At 48.8% G+C, this 22514-nt stretch overlaps 10 protein-coding genes across 10 annotated transcripts; 4 read left to right on the plus strand and 6 right to left on the minus strand.

The window, feature by feature from the left end:
* Positions 1–898: 898 nt before the first annotated feature.
* PFLUO_LOCUS4530 (uncharacterized protein) lies at positions 899–3180 on the minus strand (the record flags this gene model as incomplete). The annotated part of the gene is made up of 4 exons (XM_073781891.1): positions 899–2098; positions 2146–2622; positions 2677–2707; positions 2762–3180. The coding sequence occupies 4 exons, from the start codon at positions 3178–3180 to the stop codon at positions 899–901; spliced, it is 2127 nt and encodes a 708-aa protein (XP_073638600.1).
* Positions 3181–3438: 258 nt separating this feature from the next.
* Positions 3439–4698, plus strand: PFLUO_LOCUS4531 (uncharacterized protein; the record flags this gene model as incomplete). The annotated part of the gene is made up of 1 exon (XM_073781892.1): positions 3439–4698. The coding sequence occupies one exon, from the start codon at positions 3439–3441 to the stop codon at positions 4696–4698; it is 1260 nt and encodes a 419-aa protein (XP_073638601.1).
* A 130-nt stretch (positions 4699–4828) lies between these two features.
* Positions 4829–5206, minus strand: PFLUO_LOCUS4532 (uncharacterized protein; the record flags this gene model as incomplete). The annotated part of the gene is made up of 1 exon (XM_073781893.1): positions 4829–5206. The coding sequence occupies one exon, from the start codon at positions 5204–5206 to the stop codon at positions 4829–4831; it is 378 nt and encodes a 125-aa protein (XP_073638602.1).
* Positions 5207–5893: 687 nt separating this feature from the next.
* Positions 5894–6484, plus strand: PFLUO_LOCUS4533 (uncharacterized protein; the record flags this gene model as incomplete). Its single annotated transcript, XM_073781894.1, has 2 exons — positions 5894–5963; positions 6024–6484. The coding sequence occupies 2 exons, from the start codon at positions 5894–5896 to the stop codon at positions 6482–6484; spliced, it is 531 nt and encodes a 176-aa protein (XP_073638603.1).
* A 460-nt stretch (positions 6485–6944) lies between these two features.
* On the plus strand, positions 6945–7946 carry PFLUO_LOCUS4534 (uncharacterized protein; the record flags this gene model as incomplete). The annotated part of the gene is made up of 1 exon (XM_073781895.1): positions 6945–7946. The coding sequence occupies one exon, from the start codon at positions 6945–6947 to the stop codon at positions 7944–7946; it is 1002 nt and encodes a 333-aa protein (XP_073638604.1).
* Positions 7947–8314: 368 nt separating this feature from the next.
* On the minus strand, positions 8315–9781 carry PFLUO_LOCUS4535 (uncharacterized protein; the record flags this gene model as incomplete). The annotated part of the gene is made up of 4 exons (XM_073781896.1): positions 8315–9120; positions 9177–9304; positions 9358–9512; positions 9575–9781. 4 exons carry the CDS (start codon positions 9779–9781, stop codon positions 8315–8317), a joined length of 1296 nt encoding a protein of 431 aa, XP_073638605.1.
* A 2699-nt stretch (positions 9782–12480) lies between these two features.
* Positions 12481–14453, plus strand: PFLUO_LOCUS4536 (uncharacterized protein; the record flags this gene model as incomplete). The annotated part of the gene is made up of 3 exons (XM_073781897.1): positions 12481–12561; positions 12632–13114; positions 13194–14453. 3 exons carry the CDS (start codon positions 12481–12483, stop codon positions 14451–14453), a joined length of 1824 nt encoding a protein of 607 aa, XP_073638606.1.
* A 1828-nt stretch (positions 14454–16281) lies between these two features.
* PFLUO_LOCUS4537 (uncharacterized protein) lies at positions 16282–17508 on the minus strand (the record flags this gene model as incomplete). Its single annotated transcript, XM_073781898.1, has 2 exons — positions 16282–16658; positions 16743–17508. 2 exons carry the CDS (start codon positions 17506–17508, stop codon positions 16282–16284), a joined length of 1143 nt encoding a protein of 380 aa, XP_073638607.1.
* A 1096-nt stretch (positions 17509–18604) lies between these two features.
* PFLUO_LOCUS4538 (uncharacterized protein) lies at positions 18605–19579 on the minus strand (the record flags this gene model as incomplete). Its single annotated transcript, XM_073781899.1, has 1 exon — positions 18605–19579. One exon carries the CDS (start codon positions 19577–19579, stop codon positions 18605–18607), a length of 975 nt encoding a protein of 324 aa, XP_073638608.1.
* Positions 19580–19787: 208 nt separating this feature from the next.
* Positions 19788–20243, minus strand: PFLUO_LOCUS4539 (uncharacterized protein; the record flags this gene model as incomplete). Its single annotated transcript, XM_073781901.1, has 1 exon — positions 19788–20243. One exon carries the CDS (start codon positions 20241–20243, stop codon positions 19788–19790), a length of 456 nt encoding a protein of 151 aa, XP_073638609.1.
* Positions 20244–22514: the final 2271 nt, after the last annotated feature.

Consider the following 22514-nt stretch of genomic DNA (forward strand, 5'->3'; position numbering starts at 1 on the left):
AAGATAGACACACAAAGACAAAGGGAAAAAAGGCGAACCAGCCATCAAGGCCCGAGGCCCCGCACACATCGCCATGGGTTCGATTCGGTTTCGTACCCAAGCTCCCGCTATTCTAGATGACATCCACACACTCCCGAGAAGAAATCTAGTGAGCAGCAGGCTTGCTGGCCTTGGCGTTGGGGTTGCGAGGGTCGTTCTTGAACTCGGCGGCTGTTGGGGGGAGAAAGGGAGTTAGCCGGTGATCTCATCTCAATTGGAGAGTCACTCCATCGATTTCGCAACAACACCGATCTAACGGGAATGAAATCCACGCAATTGACCGATGGAATGCAGACGGGGGCGCGGGATGCACTCACAGTTCGACATGGCACCCGCGGCGGAGTTGATGCCGTACAGAACGACGAGGCCTGAATGGGAGGATTCGTCAGAACAGTTATTCCACGAACATACTCTTGCATCCAACAAGGCAAATTCAAATCGACTTCTCGGGGAGATCCAAGTCATCCGGGAATATGGGAGTGCGGAGCGTTTGCGTACCGGCAACGAAGAAGGGAGTCATCGGCTTGGCTGTTCGCGAGTCAGTGTCGTGCCCAGGATCGCTGAAATTGTCGTGGGAGATGCTTACCGAGAGCGCCAGGGAACTTCTTTCCGAGGAGAGACATGATGGCAGGTAATGTGGAGGGAATGCGAGATGGGGGGGGGAGGAGGAGCAGGAGAAGTGAAGCGTTGGGTTTGCCCGGGCCCGACCGGCGCAACGGATAGTCCGGGTCACGTGACATTCCGAAGTATACACCCGCTCGACAAGAGGAAGAGAGAATTGAGATGAGAAGAGACTATTATGCTTCATTCAGTATTATAATTCTAATTATAATACATGTTTCGATGTAGGCTAGCAAGTTCACCAAACAGGACGCCCAGCCAAGTCCCAGTCCATTGCTGCCCAGTCAAACAGATTAAACTGTCCGGGATCACCGAATTCTGTTCCTGTAGAGCTATCTTGCCCTCCTGCACCATAGAGCAATCCATAATTACCTAGTCCCACCGGCATGGACATCGGCATGGGCATGGGTATGTTTAAATCGTCCATACCAAGATCCATATGTTCAATGCCTGCGGCCTGTGTACTCTGCTCCTGTTGCCTCACGGCTTCCCGGACGTACGATACAATTCGGGGTGGGTTCGGCGTTGGATTGCATGCTGCCTCACGAGCTTCCCAGGCCGGAAGGACCAATTTGACAAATATATCGTAGATCGGGCTCTCGGCGACTTTTTCGTGAGTATTAACGCGAACGTCATAGTTATCGCTCATGACTTCCCAGGCCTTGTCGGCAAGATTGGACGATGGTCGTCGTCTGAGATCTTGGAGAACGTGGATATATGCTGGCAATGGGAAGTAGAAATGAACCATCCACAGGAAACCCTTGGTAAGAGGTGATGCTAATATCTTCGTATCACTTTCGAGCATCCCGAGTGCATGGCCAATAGCGTTGTCGCGCTGTGCTGCGGTTTGATCCCCATACGAGTCGGAGTGCTTCCAATAGTGTTCGACAAGGGAGTATTTAGCGAGAAAATGTCGTGTCGACCAGATGGTCATGAAGTGCAGTGGGTTCTCCGGATTGCAGAACTTGATATACTTGTCCTCGATCATCCTCTGCAGAGTGGCCATGTCACCATATTGAGGAGCAGATTCCGATAAGAAAGATTTGAAAGATGGGTTGGTAAAACCAAGGTAGGCCTTGGAATGGCGGACGAACTCGCCAACCTCACAGCGCACAACGGCAAAAAGTGCTTCGCTCGAGATGCCTTGAACTGGCGGGGGCTCTTTCATCTCTGCTCGCAGATCAGAGTCATTCACGTTGCGAGGAATTCTGCAGTCCCAGGTAGGATCCAGGACAATAGTCTTGTGGTCGGCTAGTTCACCGATTCGACTATCGAAAATCTTGAGCGACCACCAGAGTCTGCGCCGCATTTCGGCCTCGAGGACAGTGCATTTGGCAGAAGCCGACTCGCTGTGGATTCCCATACGGTGCGCAATCCGCATTGCGACGCCAAGCAGAGACGATAAAGATCGAGGATCTGTGCCGGGTCCAATTGAGACCTTTTTTACGCGTTAGTAAATATACCCAAATCATGTATTATACGTACCAAGAAAAGGTAGAATGCCGTTAAACATTCGCGATCACCAGTTCGCAAATACCCACAGTTCACGAGCGCTTGCTGGCAACCAAAATGGTACCTTGTCAAAAGATCTTCCCTTGCTGAACCAAAGGTGGTCTGGCATTCGTCCGTAGTGAGGCTCGTAATGGCCATGGAATATATGCTGAACATGAGCGGCTCCAGGGTCGGGCTTATGCTTGCCATGTTACTCGCAGCTTCGATGAGCCGCGGCTGTAGGCTTGGAGTGTGCGTGACCTTGAGCAATGGGTCAACATTGTTGAGATAGATCTGCCAGAGCCGAAATATCTGTACAGGATCCGGGTGTAGATTTGACAGCTCGGCAGGTGTCTTGCGCGAGCCAAGGAGAAGGTTGTCATCTGTAAAGAGTTGATCCCACACCTTCTTGACTCCAACTTCATTCACATCGCTCGCTGAGACATCGTCCTCATCTTCTGCATCCGGATGCTATCTCAATTGTTAGTATTGAACATATGGAGCGGGTTTGAGACAACATCATACAGCATGTTTGGTCATTACTTGCCAAAAGTCCCTGGTATGATTGTTAATTATATATTGTGGCATGAAGGTTCGAAGGGTCTCGTACTTGATCTCGTTCACTTCTTCATGCTTTGCGGATGTCGATGGAGACGACTGATCCGACCTTGCGGATCTTGCTTGCTCATCATTTGAACCAAAGTCGACCTCCGCGCTGGGAGACTCCTTCGGCTCGTTCGGGTGAAGAGGCTCAAACTGGACATTATTTTGTCGTAGCAAGACTTCATACTTGCGGATACGCATCAGTAATTCTCGTTCAGGAAATCTGCGTTTTCGTTGACGCGGAGCCACCGTTGCAGGCACACATTGCACCCGAAATCTGATGCAATTCGCGCATGGGAACTTTCGATCACACTTCACCTTGCGCTGCTGGCAGAGCACGCATGCAAGCACTCTCTGAGACTGTGGTGATGGACCCGAGGGCGCGTCAAGCGTGCCCTGCTCGGGGTTTGGTGATGCATTTGACATTGCTGCCGTGGAAGAACGAGATGTGCTTCGGACGCTGGCAGTGCCCGAGCGGGACAGAGCACGTGACCATCTCGGACATTCCTACTGCCCGACCGGCGCAATCTTCGAACTATATTTCAGGCAGAGTCATTTTTCTGCATGCTATATAACCGTGCCAGGGGTGTTTTCGGTCTCGAGTAGAAAATTCACAATCTGTCCATTGATTTCAGAATTGAAAAACACTTTCTCTCACTCGATTCCTTCACATCAGCTTCAATCATGTCGACTTCTCAGCCAAGCATCGCCATTGTTGGAGGTGGCCCTGCTGGATTGACAATTGGTCTTCTGCTTCGCAATCGAGGTATTCCATGCACGATATTTGAGCTCCGCCAGAAGCCCACCGACGAAGAGCTAGCCAAGCCTTCCGGGATGCTCGATCTCCATGAAGAGTCCGGTCTAGCGGCTATCCGTGAGTGCGGGCTATACGACCAATTTCTCAAGTTTACTGGTGAATGTTCCGAGGCAGACAAGATCTCGGACAGGGATGGCAATATTATTTACGAGGACAAAGGGGAGATGAGCAATCGCCCAGAGATCTCACGCCACAACCTCATAAATCTCCTAGCTTCGCATTTGCCGGCTGATTCGATCCAATGGGGACATAAACTTCTCTCAGCTTCCCCACAAAGCGACACTAAGCAGACCTTGCTCGATTTTGGTACCCACGGCAAGCATGCTTTCAACCTGGTCATTGGCGCAGACGGGGCCTGGTCCCCTGTTCGCAAGATGTTGACAGATGTGAAGCCGCAATACGCGAACACACAGAGCATTGGTATGACCATCCGGCATATTACAACCAAATACGCGCACCTGGCAGAGTTCGTCGGCGATGGCAGCTTCTCCGCGCTCGGTAATGGACACGGCGTCATGTCTCAACGCGGACCGCAAGACTCGGCTCGCATCTATGTCTTCCTCACCCATGAAGATGAGCAATTTCATATCTCATCAGGAATGGCTGGCCAACCGGCTACATTTGCCAAGGACCGACTCTTGAAGGATGATGCACTGCTTGGCCAATGGGGTCCCATCGTCAGAGAGTTGGTGACTGTCGCCTGCGACGAGGAGGCGGCTGACAACCCAGGCGCCCCGGTCGAGATTAGGCCGCTCTATATGCTCCCCATTGGTACTTCATGGGAACACAATCCCAGCGCGACGATCATTGGTGATGCAGCGCATTTGATGTGTCCATGGGCTGGCGAGGGAGTCAACGTGGCCATGTGGGACTCACTGTTGCTCTCTCATGAAATTATTAAAGCTTATGAGGTTTCCGGGAAAGATGGCATCTCGTTCCAGAGCGCACTGGCTCCGGCGTTGAAGGACTTCGAGGCGGAGATGGTGGCTCGCGCAAAGGGGTTCTCAGAGGAAGCCGTCAAGAACGGAAAGATGTTATTTGGGGAGGATGCCGCGAAGGCTTTCGCTGGATTCTTTCTCAGAATGCAGGAATATGTTAAGAATGCACAGCGTGAGACGATTGTCTGAGCCTCAGGATGGAAGTCTATGAGGTTCTGTATTAATGATAGCTAGTTTAGATATATATCCCATTCCAAACACTCCACCACAACACTGTTATAAATCATTACGCTCGCATTCTCCCCCAAGTCAGCTCGAGTCACGCCGTGCAAAAATTCGGAATGGCCATCTTTTGCAGAAGTTGAGGAAGGACCTTGAGGCCTTCCGGGTACTTCTTGAGATTCGCTTGAAATTTTGGCTGCATTATCGCGTCGGCGAGATTGGTGGAAGTTTCCCAATTGGCAACGTTGATGATGACATTGCTGTCCACGCCGCCGTAAAGTTGTGCAGAGAGAAACCCGGGTTGGGCCTTCATAATCCCCGCATCGGACTTCCACACATCGAGGAAGTCGTCCATCTTGCCTTCGGGTACAATAAATGTATTGACCAGAGTGACAGGACCACAGCTCTGCTTAAGTTGTTGGACAAACGGCATAGCTGGGTCAAGGTCGGTGAAAAAGTTAGATTCTTTGGCCATGTTTGTAGTGAAAGAGCAATGATTTTTTTTTAGGATAATGGATGGTGGAGAGAAAAGAATTCAAAGAAACTCAATCTATGCAATCTGGATGAATTCCGTGAGAAAGATATCCCAAGTCAATTGCAAAAATGATCGAGTTCTTAAATACTTATTGTGAACAATGAATTTCTGTCAAGTAGTGAGTCAAGATGTACAAAAACCGCAAAAGCCGCCTGAAGTCATCCCACTGCTGCGGATTTGCGATTCACGATAATACCTAACAAATTTGCTGTCAGAACTACTGATGAATTAGAGCCTCAGAACCGGAAAGCTGAACAAGTGGTCTGTAAGCATAATCGATCTTTTGAACCTCGACAATTGGCAAGACCCGACAAACTCCGGCAAGACCCGTCAAGCTCCGGCAAAGCCCACCAATTAAATATGCTCTTTTCTCCACAGTTGCCATGGGATACATTGCATGATCGACGATTAGTGTCCGCCTGGCAGGTCGAATTGATTCTTGATTGGTTCCGAAAACCTTACACCAACCCTGATCGTCGTCATCGTTTTTGTTTACCAGTTCAAAGCAGCCGACCTTTTCTCGTATCACCTGATTTGGCTGTTGATGTTATAAATGTGTGTCTTTGCTCGGCTCAATTTACCTGTTCTTGCAAATTCTACGTCCTGTCTTGATCAAGTTGTCCCGCAATGAATGCATTCCCTCCTGGCTATCGTGTCGCCCAAGCCATTGGCTTCACAGGCGCTGCCTGGTTATCTGGTATGCGTGTTCTATATTCCGCGGGATTTCTCAAAACTAATCGATATGGTAATTGGGCAGGCAATATTGCCGCTCTAAGCATGAATGCTGCACCTGCGCTCCTGCGTGCCCGGAGCGAAGACCATCTGCCTGTCACAAACATGGTTAAGCTCTGGCGGAATCTGTTCGAATCAGGAAAATCTCAGAATCCTCCTATTGCAGCGCTCACCGCGTCTGCCTTTTTCTATCTTGCGTGGTCTACGCGCTCCAGCTCGCCGTTTTTCCGTCAAGTCGCGCGCAACAGCACTACACTGTACAGCACAGCGGCTATTTTGACACTCAGCATTGTACCTTACACTCTTGCTACAATGAGCAGTACTAATAATGCGCTTTTGGCCAAGACCAAATTGGATTCCGAACCAACTGCCCAGGCTAGTGTGGAGATTGAGGAGCTTGTAAGCAAGTGGATCTCGCTCAATGGCTTCCGAAGCCTCCTACCGTTAGCAGGTGGCCTGCTGGGAATTTTCGCCGCCCTCGCGTAAGACGGTGGAAGGCTGTGCAATTGACAAGTGCAAAGTCGATCGAATTATTGTCATTTCGTTATCTTGCCGGGGAAAACTCCATCCTAATTATTATCGCTCACGATTGTAATGTGATCGATCCCCTAGTTCCATGATAAAATCTTGTACATCGATATCTGATTGGCATATATGTATTGCATGTATGCGAGGACTTCCTTAGGAAATGAAAGACAAACTCCAGTACAGTATCCATGCCAAGACCAACTTATTTCCCCCGCTCTGAAAATACAATTATCAGTGCTGAACCGGGAAACCGTAACCTTCGGACTCTGTCGGGTTTTGGAGACCGAACAAGAATTCCACGCGACGGTCTCAATGGGCGCTGTTCCCCGCAGTGAGAATTGATGACGGAGAGAGATAAAGTCCTTCATACTTTCCCCAAATTTGCTTTCGCGCGTACTATAGCATTTTAAATTTCGCAATGACTACCAATCCAGCACCTGCGCCTCTTATTGACCGATCTGTGACACTCCGTTGTGTTGGAGATTGGGGACAAGCCAACTTCCACCGCATCTTGTCATGGTTAACCCAGGAGTTCTGTGACCGTGCGGGTCCTAGAAGTCGAACCGCTATCTGGTCCCTTCGCGATGGTGGGCTTGATTCCGTGCTTCAGGTTCACGATGGTGAAGCAGACATTGGGATTGCTACCCCAGCCACTCTTCTTGGAGCCAGCATTACAGGGGATGAGATATTCGAACGGCATGGTCCGCTATCGGATCTTCGAGCTTTGGCTGTCCTTCCTCAGAGAGACCGTATGATGTTCGCTATCAATTCGCAATTGGGAGTGTCATCCTTTGCCGAAATTCGGGACAACAAACTCCCTCTACATATCGCAGTCTCCGAAAATGATGGCACCAATTTCATTGGCTACGTCTCAGCTCAAATTTTGGAAGCTCATGGACTCGATGAACAAACTGTCTGCTCGTGGGGTGGCTCTTGGGTCAAAGCCTGTCGCCCCGAGCAAGTGATCGATTTGATAGAGACTGGCAAGGCCAATGCGGTGATGCAGGAGGCCATTATGACTCCTTGGTGGAGAAACCTAGTGGAGAGTCGCAAGGTCACTCCCTTGAATCTCGAAACCACGGCCCTGGAGAAACTCTCAACCCGCATTGGTTTCCAGAAAGCTCCTGTGACTGCAAACTTCTGGAGTACTGTCCAGCATGATGTTCAATGTGTGGACTTTTCCGACTTCGTTGTTTTAGTGCGCGCAGATATGCCCGATGACGTTGCGCATCTTCTCACATGGTGCCTTGTTGAGACGAGACAAACCCTTGAAGCACAGTTTCTCCACCTCCCACCGGAGCGTAGCCCTGTTTCATACCCCTTGAATCCTGTAAAAATGGCCCAGTCGACGATCCCGCTTCATCCGGCTGCAGAAAGATTCTATCGGGAGAATGGCTACTTGAAACATGAGAGCACTTAGTTACCGGAAATCAGACAGTGACCAAATACCAGATACATATGAAAGAGGTTGGAGTCCAGTATGAGTTGTACGATCATATAGATATGTCCTGGCTTGGCTTGAGAGGACCAAGTCCACTTCTCGTAACACGGATGAGTCGTTAATGAGTTTGGTGTATCTCGAGTAGACTTGTCTAATCGCTCTTTTCTCCTTTCTTAGACGTTCTACAAAAAGGACAACGTTTTAAGTGCTTGCAAGACGATCTTCATCTTGGCGGTTCTGAGGCTGAAATTTCAAAAGTAGCATGACAGGAGCGAATTAAGACTATTTGATTAAATAACGTTCCATGATAATCCTATGAAAATATAATCCACAAGCCAAAGTCTTCTTTAACTGTCTTCAGGAATATATCCATCACGGCTGGCGATGAAGCCTTCGACACCAGCCCCAAATCCCTCCCATCCATCAAACTCGGCCAGGTATTTTAGAGTTGCCTTCAGGTAAAACCCATCCTTCTTGCCATAGGTTTCTTCGAAAGCTTTAGGAGCCCGAATGACCTTTAGGAAATGAGAGTCTTTGACCCACTTGTGACCCAAGGCCTTCGCCACCACCCAATCCCAATCACGACCATCAAGCTCGACCGACCAAATAGATTCAATCACATCCGTATCAACGTCAGGCTTCATCTGGCAAATATAGATCAGAAGCACAAATAGAGCATATTGTCGGAGGATGGATGATCGTCGCTCCTCCGGGAAGAAATGCCACAGCACCCGGATGGCTTGAGCTACAGTCATTGTATGGATCAGGTAGAAGTCATACTTGTGAGCTGTATCACCGGTGCCAATCCCGAGCAATAGCGACAGGTCACAGCATTGCTCCAGCTGTGCAAGAGGATCGGTCACTTGCCACGCATTCCAGTGTTCCAGTAGAACATCGTAACGTTTTTGAAGCAATACCTCGATATTTGTGATTCCGGGGTCCGTGAACAAATCGTCCAAGCGTGTGTCCTTTTGGACACGGCTGATAACTTCGGCAAGGTTGCTTGTTTTGTAAGTCGAGTTATCGGGAGGGTTTTTGTCGAGGAGTGTATGGAGCGGAATGTACTCGGTACATCCTAAGCTGAGCGCCTCTGTTGCAATATTTGCGTTTTGTAATTCCCATGCATAACCAAGGTGGATGAAGGGATGGCCAACTATTCATGAATCAGCTCCCGCGCTAAGGACTGTAGTACACATAACCGGAACATACGGCCTCCGATGAAGCCATTGATAAGCGGCTCCTGACCTGAGTTGAGATAATGCCGCAGGACCTTTGCCCAGTCCTTATCATTAAGGCCCACCTCGTCATCGAAAAAGTCCACGAACGCAACCGTGTAACTGTATTCCTGTCAGCTGGAGATTGAGGATAGACATTCCATTCTGTATCGTACGGCTTTTGACCAAGATAATTTCTCCAGTTAGCTTTCGATATGCCATCGCCTCGGATGAAGGTTTCGTCCAGGTGGACTAGGGTTGTGATCTCGTGCTCATACAGCTCTTCCAACTGCTTGCTGCTAGCGCCGAGGATGTACGCCGATCCTAGAAGCTATTTATTATCTGTTAGTTGTCATATGACAAGAACGAATAGGTAAAGGTGTTGGGCAATACATGAGGGAGGTGGCTATGAAGGATCAATTTTGGCTCTCGCAGTGGTGCCACGGTGACATGACCTTTGTCAAGCAGATGCTGCAAAGTCTGTCTACGCCCATCGGTGATAACATTCGCATCGAAAGTAGGCGTGGGATTCAGTTCGGATTGCTGTGAAGCCGGCGGCAGACGCACTCCTGTAATCGAACTTTCTATGTTGCTTGACATGGCTACCTGAGTCCATATGCATTAAGCCGATCAACGAGCTTGGGTCGGTCCTTCTACGGGACCACTATATATGCTCGACGACCTTATATAGAATTCAGCGGCATCAATGTGTTCAGTGGTCGGCTTTGGTACATAACCAGGAAATTCACCCAACAGGCAGGCTTTTGCGGGCTTTACGGGCTTTGCGGGGTTTGCGGGGTTTGTAGGATTTGTGAGTTTAAAGTTAAAATAGGCATTCCATGTCTTCTGCTGGCTTTTCTTTCTCCCCACATACTCCGCAAATCAGATCATGGGGTGAGCGGGGTTGGCAAGATGATAGATAGATCCATAGGGTTTCTACCAGAATAAAATTGTATATTTTAAGAGGCGGCTGCCCCCCACAAAGAAATGGTATCTTGATGCGACTCTATTTAAAATCCCTCTTTTTCCTTTTCAGAATTAAAAACCCTTATTCCATTTTTGCATAGTTGTCAGTGCGCGAGTCGCTTTTCCGAATGCTGGAGCCCAATGATTTGCCCATCCCAAGGCGTTTCGCCCTGTTAGGCGCGACAGGGCACACTGGTAGACTGGTCCTACAGAAGCTCCTGGAAAGCGGAATGGACGATCTGGAAGTTCATGTCTATGTTCGGTCCTTACAAAAGCTGGAAGCCCTGTTCCCGTCTATCCAAACAGACCAACGGGTGACCATTTTCCAAGGGAACATAAACGACCATATTTTAATGCGAAATTGCATTAAAGGGGCCGAGAATATCATCTGCACATTGGGTGAAAACGAAAACATACCTGGAGTCCGCGTACTACAAGATTTCGCTCATACATTGCTCTGGGCTTTGGAGTCTCTGAAAAGAGAAGCAATGCAATGGATACGGCCCCGCCTCCTCTTACTATCTTCGGCTACGTGGAATCCTGGCTTCGCTGCAACCCGTCCTGCGCTACTCCACTGGATGATTAGAAATGCATTTGCACGTCCCTACGATGACCTGCTGAAGGCTCAGGAGCTGCTCCTAGCTACACCAACGACTTTGTCTGTGCTCTTGGTTCAGCCAAATGCGCTTGTTAAAGAAAAGGCTTCTGGATGTGATATCAGCACAGAGTTCGCTCGCGTGGCCGTTTCATACGAGGACTTGGCGGAAGGATTTGTCAGACTTGCCACACTTCAAGCATATGCCACAGTAACTGCGGTTGGGGTATCAAGTCGCAAAGCCGAAAATTCTCTGAGGTACCTTCCGTTTGTTCTTGGTAAGGTCTTCAGGGGTCTCCTGTTTCAATACATTCCTGGATATTGGCGTGCTGAATATGCGATGTACAATATGTTAGCAGGATATAAACAGAAGGCCAAAGAACAGTAGTTCATAATGGAACACCCGAATTTCTAGCGGCATCGAGGATTTTGTTAATGGTTGGAAAGATATATATTTGATTTTATTCTCGCCAATATCCTAACATGGAACTATTTCGCTTCACTGCTACACTTAAGCTCAACTCATGTCGGCTCTATATTGTGCTTGTAGCCTGCTCTCATCTCAATATGAGGTTGGTTCGAAGACATTCAAAGCTCTAGCCAAAAGAAGTGATTGAACTTCTTTCTTCATCAGATGTAGTTAATGGGCTTACCAGGGCCTCATGCCTCAGGTATTAGTCCCTCATAAGCACCCAAGAGAGCGCCGGATCAGCTAAAGCGCAAACACTAGCTAAGTAATCAAATGAATCCATTCCTAATCCATTCCTAAATTCCCTGGAGTACAGTGCAGTAAATCACGGGATTTAGGCAGAGTGGATGAGTCAGGTTTTCCACCGCCCCCCGGATTTTAAGCTGGCGGATTCGGCAGTACTTTCTGCGTCTTAGCATTATGCCACGTTCGAATCAAGATCATCCAATTCCGCGAATCCCTGACTGTTTCCATTGATCCTGCTCCCATCAACCCGCAGACAGTCATCTCCCAATACGACGTCCAACTGTGGATGACTATCTGTATTGACTCTATTATTGCCCTGATGCTGATCGTGGATCCGGACTGCTCGGCCACCAATCCGCTTCATTCCAAGAGATCCACCGTTGGGATATCACAGTACGGCTCTTGTGGGGCCGCGCCAAGTCGAGATACCTCCCAGAATTCACGATCATCTCGGGTTCACAGTGTTCGTAATCCTACAGACCACCTGTCGTTCGGCTTCTTAGTATCACCGTCTTGATAGAATAACCTGTGCTGCTCCTCTTTGCTTTCTCTCTTTGTCAATCGCGCGACGAGGAACGGGCAATGATGGGGGATCGGGTGGAACACGCGGCACAGTCCGAACGAACACCCGCTCAATCACGATCGTATGCGCCGCTGGTCCGGCTCAGCTGTGAAGCATGTCGCCAGCGCAAGGCGCGATGCGATAAGTTGAGCCCCTGCACGAGCTGCCGGAAACTCGGCTTTGTGTGTGTCCCCATCGAACGTGCTCGTCTGCCGCGAGGCCGCACAAGGAAGCCCCCCGAGGGACGAGCGGGCCACACGGACAAAGAATTAGCAGATCGAGTCGCAAAACTTGAAACCCTTCTAAAGCAAGTCGCTGCTGAGCGAGATAGTTGTTCTCCGGGGGAGGCAGTGCTGTCGGCGCTGCACAGTGCCAGCACCGACACCGAGCGTACTGAACAGACCATTGAAACCCAGACGGCCAACAACCAAACTTGGATGGTTCAAAATTCCCTGCCCACGATGGCCACAACTACATCGTATCGGCCTCGCCCAACAGCGACGTACCTAGCTAGCTCCTTTTGGGAAGACATCATGCAGCAGGTAAGCCCCTTATTGGTTTTTGGTCTTTCCTCTTGCCCTTTCTGACACATCGATCAATGTTATGCAATAGACCTCGGAACTGCGTTCTGTTCTGGACAGCCGCCTGGAGAACGAGCGACAGGGGCCAAGGAACTCATCTGCTTTTGTGACTTCCAATATCGGCTCTGAGGGCCAGCATACCCCTGAACTTCCTCAGTCTTGTCCAGAGATTAGCATCTCGATGCAAATTCGTAGAAACCTATGCGAAATATATCTGCGCAACGTTGACCCGGTCTTCAAGATTCTTCATCGACCCTCGCTACGGGCGTTTTTGGTCGAGGACCAGCCGTACCTTGATTATGAAGCTGATCACATGGCCCCCGCCACCCTTGCGTCTGCCGTTTACTATGCGGCTGTTTGCACAATCGACGACTCGCAGTGCCGATCACTATTTGGTCTTGACAAAAAGTCCGTTTCGGCCGATTTGCAGAGGAGGACTGAAGTTGCGCTACTGAAGTCGGACTTTGTGACCACGAATGACTTGACGATTTTGCAGGCGTTTGTTCTCTCAATGGTAATTTTCATCCCTATCTAATCTTACGATTGTTCCATGCTTCATAACTTTGATAAGAAAGGAAGCTGACTATTACTAGCTTGCCGCCCGCTGTCAGGATCAAAGCCGGCGCGTGTGGACCATGCTAGCCATGGCTCTCCGAGTAGGTCAAGCACTATGTCTTCACTTGGCTGAACCGCCATTTGAATTCAGTCCCTTCGAGCAACAAATGCGTCGGCGTGTTTGGCAAGCGATCGGTCTTCTAGACCTCGCAGCATCTCTAGACCGGGCATCTGAACCAATGATGGCATCTGCATGGTTAGACTCAAATTTACCGGCGAATATTAACGATGAGGCAATCTACTTCAGGATGGAAGCTTCCATCCAAGAGCCACCTGAAGGCACTTTTACCGACATGACTCACCCGCTAATCCTCGCAGCCGCGCAATCTTCTGCGCGCATGCTTGCATTTAGAGACTTCATCGAGCCAAGCAAGAAAACGATGGCCTTACGGTACCAAATTCTAAAAGATTTTCAACAAAGAGCATCCACACTTATAAGCGGGTGCAAACCCGACCTATTTGCCTTCCAGCTATACGCGAAGCGAACAACGGCCGCGATCAACGGGTTTTTGCAGCTTGGTTGCCTGCGGCCTTTGCAAAGAAATCAGAACTTTATTCCTCCCTACGTTCCGGGGGATAACCTTCTTCGGCTAGCAGCCGATAATTTGCAGCAATTGCACGAGTCAGATAGTGACCCGGCGACCGCATCTTGGATGTGGTTTGGTTCTCTGTGGGTTCCATGGCACGGACTAGCAGTCGTCCTCGCCGAGCTGTGTGTCTGTAAGGATCCGGAAACGCTGTTAAAATATTGGCCAGTGGTGGAACAAGTTTACCACCAGTCCAGCCTTGTAATCGCAGAATCCAAGAACGGGATGCTGTGGGAGCCACTGAAGAAGCTTATGAACCAGGCCAAAGCCCGCAAGAGACAATTGTTAGGCAGCCAGTCTCTCGGCGAAGCAATTTCACAGGTTCCATCGGGTGTGGTCTCGAACAATTTTGCGCTCAAACAGTCGGTTGCTCAGCCCGCTCGGGAACAGTTGAATCCTACACCTGCTACAACAACAATTACGATGGGTCTGGAGCCGACGATGGCTGCTAGCAGACCAGTCAACCCAGCAATCACAATGCCGCAAACTTCTTTGTCGTTTGACATGCTGGAACCGTACCCAGATGTCTGGGATGCAATGGACTTCAGTACTACGGGTCTACCTGGCCCAGGTGATAATGATGCCTGGCATAACTACGATAACTTCATTGGAGATGTATATGACGGCTTTGATCCCTTTTTTGCGTGCTGATTGAGAAGAGGATGGGCTCAGACAGAAGATGAGCTCATTCGTAGCGGATTGCTACGGCACTTCCGCGGGTTCGCCATGAAACGTAATCAATTAATTGATGAAATTGATCACCTTTTTTCTTCTTGGAGGTGCTAAAATTGATCACTCCGGTATTTCCCTGGAAATTCACTAAGAAGGCGGGTTGATTCATATATTACCTGCCTGTAGCTGGCCATTTATTCTTGCCCGTTGGCCAGAAGTATACGCCCACCGTCGACACATAGAGACACACCATCCACATAAGCCTGTTGCATGTTAGTTTCAAATTAGATAAAATGGCTTAGAGTTACCTTACCCCTGCTTTGCTAGCGAGATATAGAATTGTTCCGGCTATGTCCTCAGAGTTTCCTGCGCGTTTTGCTGGCACTTTGTCAAAGAGTGAGCTGAAGATATTGCCTTCTGCGCCGACTGGATTCATGTTGCTCGGCACGACTTCAATTCCAGACATGTCTATATTAGTAATCTATAGGCTGAATGAAATAGGAAGGGATGAAACGCACATCCGGGATTGATGCCCACGACTCGTACGTAAAATCGGTGATACTTGGCCGCCAGCAACTTCACAAGATGATCGGTTGCAGCCTTGCTGGTCGCGTAGCTGGTCAAATCCACATTCGTCGCATTATGCATACTTGCGCAAGAGCTGGTAATGATGACCACTCCTCGACCTTCGTCGCGACCACGGCTTCCATTCTCCAAAGTCTGCTCTGCGGCTGCTGCCAGGAGGGGAAGAAGTGCGACACTGAGATAGTAGTGGGCAGTTGTGTTGACTCGAAATGTACTCTCCCAGTCTGACTGATGGATTGACCACATCGACTTTTGTAGTTCCGCAAGTGGCGCAGTTAGAACGTTGCACTGCACTGGTGGATCTCGGCGGATGCCAGCATTGGAGATGAGTATATCCAACTTTTGTTCGCGGAGCGATATCGTCTGGGCCAATACGCCAATTGCGTCTTTGGAGGACAAATCGCAGGCAACCCTGGAGTATTTTGACTGTTAGTTTAAAAGATAATAGAGGAGTCATACTTTGCATACCCCTCCGCGCTACCTCCACTCTCGTGTCCTAAAAGGTTAAGTTGCTTCACGGTTTCGTCGATTGGGTCAGTTGGCAATGCTACAAGGTAGACTTTTGCCCCATTGGTAACGAGTCCCTAGAAAAACGAGAGTGTTTAATGATGCTAGCAACTGCATTGATTTACGCCCACTAACGTTGCAAATCATCAGCCCTAATCCACTGCTCCCGCCAGTTACCAGTGCGACACGACCTTTGACGTTGAACAAGTTCAGTGCACTCAGAGATGACATGTTATGATTGTGTTTCTAAGATGTATTACTCTTAGCATTTAAGTACTTCCGCGAATCGAGCTCACAGTATTTATGATGTGGAAAGTTAAGGTGGGGTCGTGCAGGTTGTTCTTTTTCCTATCGGCGGTCGTGTCGGCCCCTCCGACAGTATCGCTTAGTGCGATTCGCATTCTCCATTGGGTCTTAAAAAGGTGTAAGGATGGATAAATGGTTGATTATTGATGGAAGAAAGAGAATAGAGCAGCTATTCAGGGCAGCCAAACTACAGAAGCTGACATGACTAGAGAATATGCTCAACAGTCTTGAGTGCTCAAGATATATTACCAAATTTGTCTAGAGATGCTTGGACTGCGATAGTTTAATGAGCCAATAATTTGGACTAAATCGATTTGAAGAGAGTTGCCAATCTTAATGAACTAGATTGGAAGACACGAAAAATATCGAATAAATATAGGCAATTTATGAGAGCAAATATGTTGATATCCTACTCCTTATAGTGCTCCTTGGTCCGAAGTTCAGCGGTATCCAAGCACTCGCGGGTCATCGCACTATCCCTCGGAATAAGCTCCACCTCATAGTCCCTTGGAATGGCGACCAAGGCCGTTTTGAATTGGTTGTAATCCACGTAATCCGTGTTCGGCGGTCGCTCCTTACTAGCGACAATTTTGTAGGAGCAGATTAGACGGACAATGGCAGCATATAAGAGCCTCGATGCAATAAACTGGCCTGAGCAGGCACGCGATCCAGCGCCGAAACTCAGATGTGGGAGGCCTTTCGCTTCTGCTTCAACTGGAGGGTTGATGGAAGAAAGCCACCGTTCAGGATTGAATTTTCCTCCATCTGGCCCAAAGTGGTCAATATCTGTTCGTAACACTCGCATTAGTATGCGTTGATTGAAAAGAAAGAACATATTATACAAGCAGTTCCGGAAGACGAAATACATACCGTGGTTGCATGCCTGCGCGTTGATGAGAATCATCGTCTTCGGAGGAATGATGGTACCATTCCAGTTCACTTCCGTCACGGTTTTCCGAGGCAGACTCATGGCGCTGACAGTATAGTATCGGCCGGCCTCTTTGATGATAGCGTTCACGTATGGCACCTTTTCTTCATGAATGCATCCCAACCATGCTTCACGTGCATCTGAGTAGTATCTCATGATGTCCTTGTAAGCGCGGTCCTGCCAGACCTGACCTTCAGGCGTCGAAAGAGACCCAATAGCCGAGGTCAAGGTGCCAGGGATGGTTTCAAAACCACCAGAAACCAGCGAAAGGCAAATAGATGACACTTCCACCCCAGAAAGCTTTGTCTCCTCATCTTTGAGAATGGCGGCGGAGATACACGGCTTATCTGTGCCTTTCTTGATCATTTCCCGCACTTTGTCAAGTAGGAGGTTCAAGTATGCGTCCCGGCGTTCTCGCAACTCTTTTGACCTAGCAGTCTTCTCATTGTTTGGCAGGTAACGAAGAAGAGGAACATAATCTTGCAAATTCTCGGAGGCACTGCGCAGCAGAGAGATGGCCGATCCGACATGCAGAATCTCGCGGAGAAGGTCGTCGTAGACTTCATCCATGCGAATACCGTAGCAGAGTGTTAGGGTAGTGTTGAGCGCAAATCGTTGAATATAAGGCCGGACATTGAGCATGGCTTTTCCATCCTCGCTGTCGCGGAAGATGTCACGAACAATACAATAACTCTCCAAATCGAACATGGGATGGTAGTTTCGAAGGGCAGGGCGTCCCAGTGCTGTACCCGCTGCTTTACGCTTTTTTTTGCACGAATCATCCCAAGGTGACGAACCTATGGTAAAGCCCTGAGTGCTGCTGATAACTCCGTGGAAGGTGTATAGCTTCGGCCTATCGATGATCGCATTTTGGTGGCCGAGCAGTACTTTACGACAGTCTTCAAAAGAGTTGAATACCACAGCTCGAGTATTGCCGAGTTTTATCTGAAAGACCGAGTGTCCATACTTTCGCCACCAGCCCTCACACACGCTGGCATGATCGTCGCCAAGTTTGAGAAGATGGCCGAAGATGGGCACCGAACCTGGGATTTCGGGCAATCCCTTGATGTGCGGTATATCGGTCGCTAATGTTAACTTGATTCGGCATGTTAGTTCGGTATTAAATCAAAAACATTTGTTTCTGCACTCACAGCATAGATCAGATACCCAACCAGTGCAACTATCGCGAGGGAGTAGTAGCCTTTCGGCACGACACCCAGCAACCCTGTCCACCTTTCGTCGATTTTTATTTGATCCAACATTTTTGGTAAGTCTTGAAAGTTGGGGGTTTCCTTGACCTGGCTGTGAACGAAATATGTATGGGGATGGTTGGGTGAGGGGCTTAAGTAGTGGTCCGAGGCGGATGCGTCGTACAGAACCGCCACGTCGGACACTATCAGAGCGGGCTCCGAACAAGACTTCCCGACATCTATTGAAGCTAAGGACACCATGTAACACACATAATGAGCTTTCCCTGCCCGTCTAGGAACCACGAGTACTGACTGCTGAGCTGGGCGCCTGAGGGGCTTTGTCGGACAGTCCGATAAGCGATAAACCAGACGTCATTGACCTATCACGCGATAGGTCCTTCACTGTTTGCGTGACAAATGAGAGACGTGAATTCTATCAAAAGCTCTAGTAAGAAATTTGATTCGGCCAGTCATTGTGGTGCTCGATGAGCGAGATCTTGCAAGCGAATGCTTTAGTTTGCATACCGCAAGGCTCCGTATATGGAAAGGTAAAAGTGGTTCTTTGTTTCTATATCAGCTACGAGCTAGAAAGTCACGCGAGAAATATCACTAGCTTAAGGTCGATCCAGAAACCTCGTGATCTTTTCGTCCATCCACTTATTGTCCTCCGGATTGATACCGCCTCCTGCAAAATGTCCCCAAATTGATGGAATTATGGCTAACTCGGCGTCTGACAAAAAGGAAATCTCCTTTTCGCTTGCTTCCCATCTAAAATATTGGTCTGTTTGAGAAGGCATGAGCAGGATGCGTGTCTTCAAACGCTCGAGGGCTTCGCGCATAGTATTAGTTTCGCCATTGATACCGCTAATATCGCCTCGCTGCCACATCCCTAGCATGACGAGCAGATCATCTGCATGCCAGTCCTCGTACCCCTTTACACAATTGTTCGCCCACTCCTCCAATGACTTGGAGCCTAATTTCTCGAACATGCGCTTTTCAAACCATTCGGCACTCGTCAACCACGCGGAATATGCTCGTCCGAATGCATGCAGCCCGCGAATAGGAGTCTTGTTTTGTGATTCAAATTTGCCGTCATCATAATCGATGGAGTTGATTAGCGCAGCTTTAGGGCCCTCGAGGAACTGGTAGTTGTGCAAGCTGGTCTTGGCCGAAGAGCAAATGATTACTGCATTGCGAACCATCTCCGGGTACATTGCCGACCAGTGATATGCGCATTGCCCACCCATTGAAAATCCCACTATCACATCCAAAGTAGAGATATTCAAGTGCTCGGTAACGAGTCTCTTTTGAGCCCGTACACAATCTTGGTAGTCAAGGCGTGGAGGGAAATTGGGCGTGTTTGATGGACTGGACGATTCGCCGTTGCCGAGTAATGCCACCACGATAACTCGATAGTCTTTCAAAGCTCCCTCTCTGAAGGACCAAGTGGTGTCAATTCTCCCGCGAAAGCATGTTGGAACCAAAGCTGTTTTCTTGCCATTGGGGTTGAACTCGCGATAGGTCAGAACGACGTTGGGCAGAATTGTCCCATCTTGAAACGAGAAAGATCCCAGTTGATAGGATTGCATTTTCGAAGTATAACTGTTGGAAAAGGCCAAGTGGAAATCTTGGTGTTATGAGCAAGGGATAAAAGAGGCCAAAATTTAAAACCAGTGGAACCTGGAGGTTGCGCGGGGAGTCCGACATCGCAGACATCCCCACTTCCCGCAATTCAACTTTCCCCGAATAATATTTTCTTAGTCTCTAGTAGGGCTATTCTGACACCTTAACAAGAAGTCACACTTCAAAAATGGCTGTTGCTTTGATTTCCACCAAGAACCGCGGATCTGGCAGCTCTCGGACTCCAACAGTCGCGCGTGTCGGAGCACTGGCACGGTCTGACCAGATTTTGTTCCATTCCTCATTCATACCGGCATAGTGCTCCTTCATGTCCAGGACATAAACCGTCGCGTCCACAATATTGTACAGATCCGCCTTTCCATTAGATGCCCCCTTGATGATGCTTTCGATTCGGCGTAGGACAACGGCCGTTTGTTCTCGAACATCTGCCTTGAAGGTGCCATCTGCATTTTGAGTGACGCCTTCATATGTTCCGTCGGGTTTTACCGCAGCAATTCCAGAAACATAAATAGTATGATTTGCGGACGGCGGCACCACGCGTGCATGAGCGTATCGAGTGGCACCAGCTGGCCGCTCAGGGTCCAAGAGGAATGATTGTGAGTTGGAAGGCATGGAAAGGTTTTCACGTTAACCACAGTACATTGACCACAGTAAAGAGATTTTAATGTTAACAGTCTAACAAAACTGGTGGGCTCTTCTTTTTATGACCTCTTCACGCTTACCACATACTGGAAGATGCGCTGCGGTAGGCCCGATGTTGAATTCGCCGGTGGCGGCATATCCGAACATAGATGCTGACTCCAACTTTTCTTGTGATCTGCAAGTAATTCAATAGGGAGAGAGGACCGTGCTGGGCTTCCCCGCGTACTCTGCCCTATTCTCTCCGATTGTCAGAATGTACATTGGGGACCAGATTGGCACCGGGAAAGATCAATGGAGGCAGCATCATGTTCGGTTCAAAGACGTACGTAATAGTATCAAAGAAAGAACTATCTCGGCAAGGAGAACAATCTACAAGGCTTATCTGGAATATTTGTCGTGATAAGCCCGGCGGGAGATAACGAGGAGCTCAGACGTCTACTGCCAGTACTGCCAACCCCGCATTGTTAGATCGACTCCGCTCACGTCTGAAAAGACCGAGCTTGCCTTTTGACACACTACCTAACCATGAAGATGGCATCTGCAAGAGCAGAGAACTCCTGCAAGCGATGTCATCGCAGGAAAAAGCGGTGCGACAAAACCCTACCCCAGTGTGAGGCATGCCAACGCGCCAAGGTGTCGTGTAGCTTCCTGGACGACGAAGCTCAAGTGGCGGCCTATCCGATCGCGTATGAAATCTATCAGCTACCTTCGTTGTTGATCAAAAGCCCCTCTGACAGGCTAATAGATACGTGCGCGGACTAGAGCTTCGTGTCAAAGAACTAGAGCAACAGCTCTCATCACTACTCACATCGTCAAATGAACCAGCAAATTCCTCATGTCTATGGAATGATGTGGATATTACATTGGACGGTTGTTCCTGGGATTCAGAGAATCAATCTATTTACGCCACCCAACAGCCGCATGTTTCAGATCCAGTGGAAGTCCTGAACAATATTCCATGTTCTTCTCCGAATGGCGGTACATCTGGTCCGAGAAGAGACAGTCTAGTCGAGGAACTTCGAATTTTGTCTTTGGAAGCTGCCGCGGAGCGATATCTAGGCCCTTCCTCGGGGCTCAACCTGGCCAAACTTACGCAGACCGTTCTTCTTCAACTGTCGCCAGACCAAGAAGTTTTCGTGTTTGAAGATGGGATCAACAACAACCAGCAGCAGATTTCGGTACCCGATTCTGGTCGTTGCCTAGAACTAGACCCTGTCTTTGGTGATATGAGATTCTCATTGACTTCACCTCTCCCGCTAAATGCGTTGATCGGCAACCCGTCTGTTGAAACCTACGACGATTCCATAAATCTTGCAATGCTGGACGCGTCGCATATCAATGATATTCTAGAGTTTTACTTCGCCCACTCCCATACTCTCTATCCAATCATAAAGCAGAAGGAATTCACATCTGTGCTATGGAGAGTGTATGCAGATCCATTGGACCCCCAAGCCCAGTCATCCCTGTGGCAATTTCGGATATGGATAGTCCTAGCAATAGGATCAACCAGCTATTACTCAGTGTCACTGATGGACGAGTCCGAATCAGTGCAGTTTTTCAACAAAGCCATGACTTATTTCGAAGAAGCAATGGGGTGTGGAGACTTGGTGAGTTGGTGCTTTTCACTTGAATCCCAAGGCTCTAATAGATATAACCGTCGTCAGGCCGGGCTGGAGGTTTTGATGTTACAGGTTTCATACTCATTCTTTAACAAGATTGGTCCCAGTGAGTCATCATATATCTCTTAAAGATTCGTTCTAATCATAGCTAGATACCTGGTTCCTGGTGGGGGTTGCGGCTCGCATGGCAACAGGCATGGGGTTGCACAGCGCTGAGGTGTATCAGCCTCTACCGGTTGCTGTAGCTGAGCACCAGAAACGTCTTTTTTTCTCACTTTACATGATGGACAGGTACGTCAACAGCGACTAAGTATTTCTACTGGAAATACTAAATATCAATGTGTGTGCAGGGTGGTTTCTTTGGCTTTGGGTCGCCCATTCGCCTTACAAGATGATGATATTAGTGTGCAGGTGAGATCCAAATTCCCTGTATAGGTATAAGATGGCTCACATCTTACAGCCTTTCGCGGATGTCGATGATGAAAATATCAGTCCGAACAATATGATGCCTTCAGGCTCATTAGAACCCTCCGCCATGGCTGTTCCCCTTCACATTCTTGCTCTTCGACAAATAGCAAGCGATATTGGAAGTCAAGTTCACTCTTCAAGAAACAACCACCAC

The sequence above is a fragment of the Penicillium psychrofluorescens genome (assembly GCF_964197705.1).
Source record: "Penicillium psychrofluorescens genome assembly, chromosome: 3".
In the NCBI taxonomy this organism is placed as follows: domain Eukaryota; kingdom Fungi; phylum Ascomycota; class Eurotiomycetes; order Eurotiales; family Aspergillaceae; genus Penicillium; species Penicillium psychrofluorescens.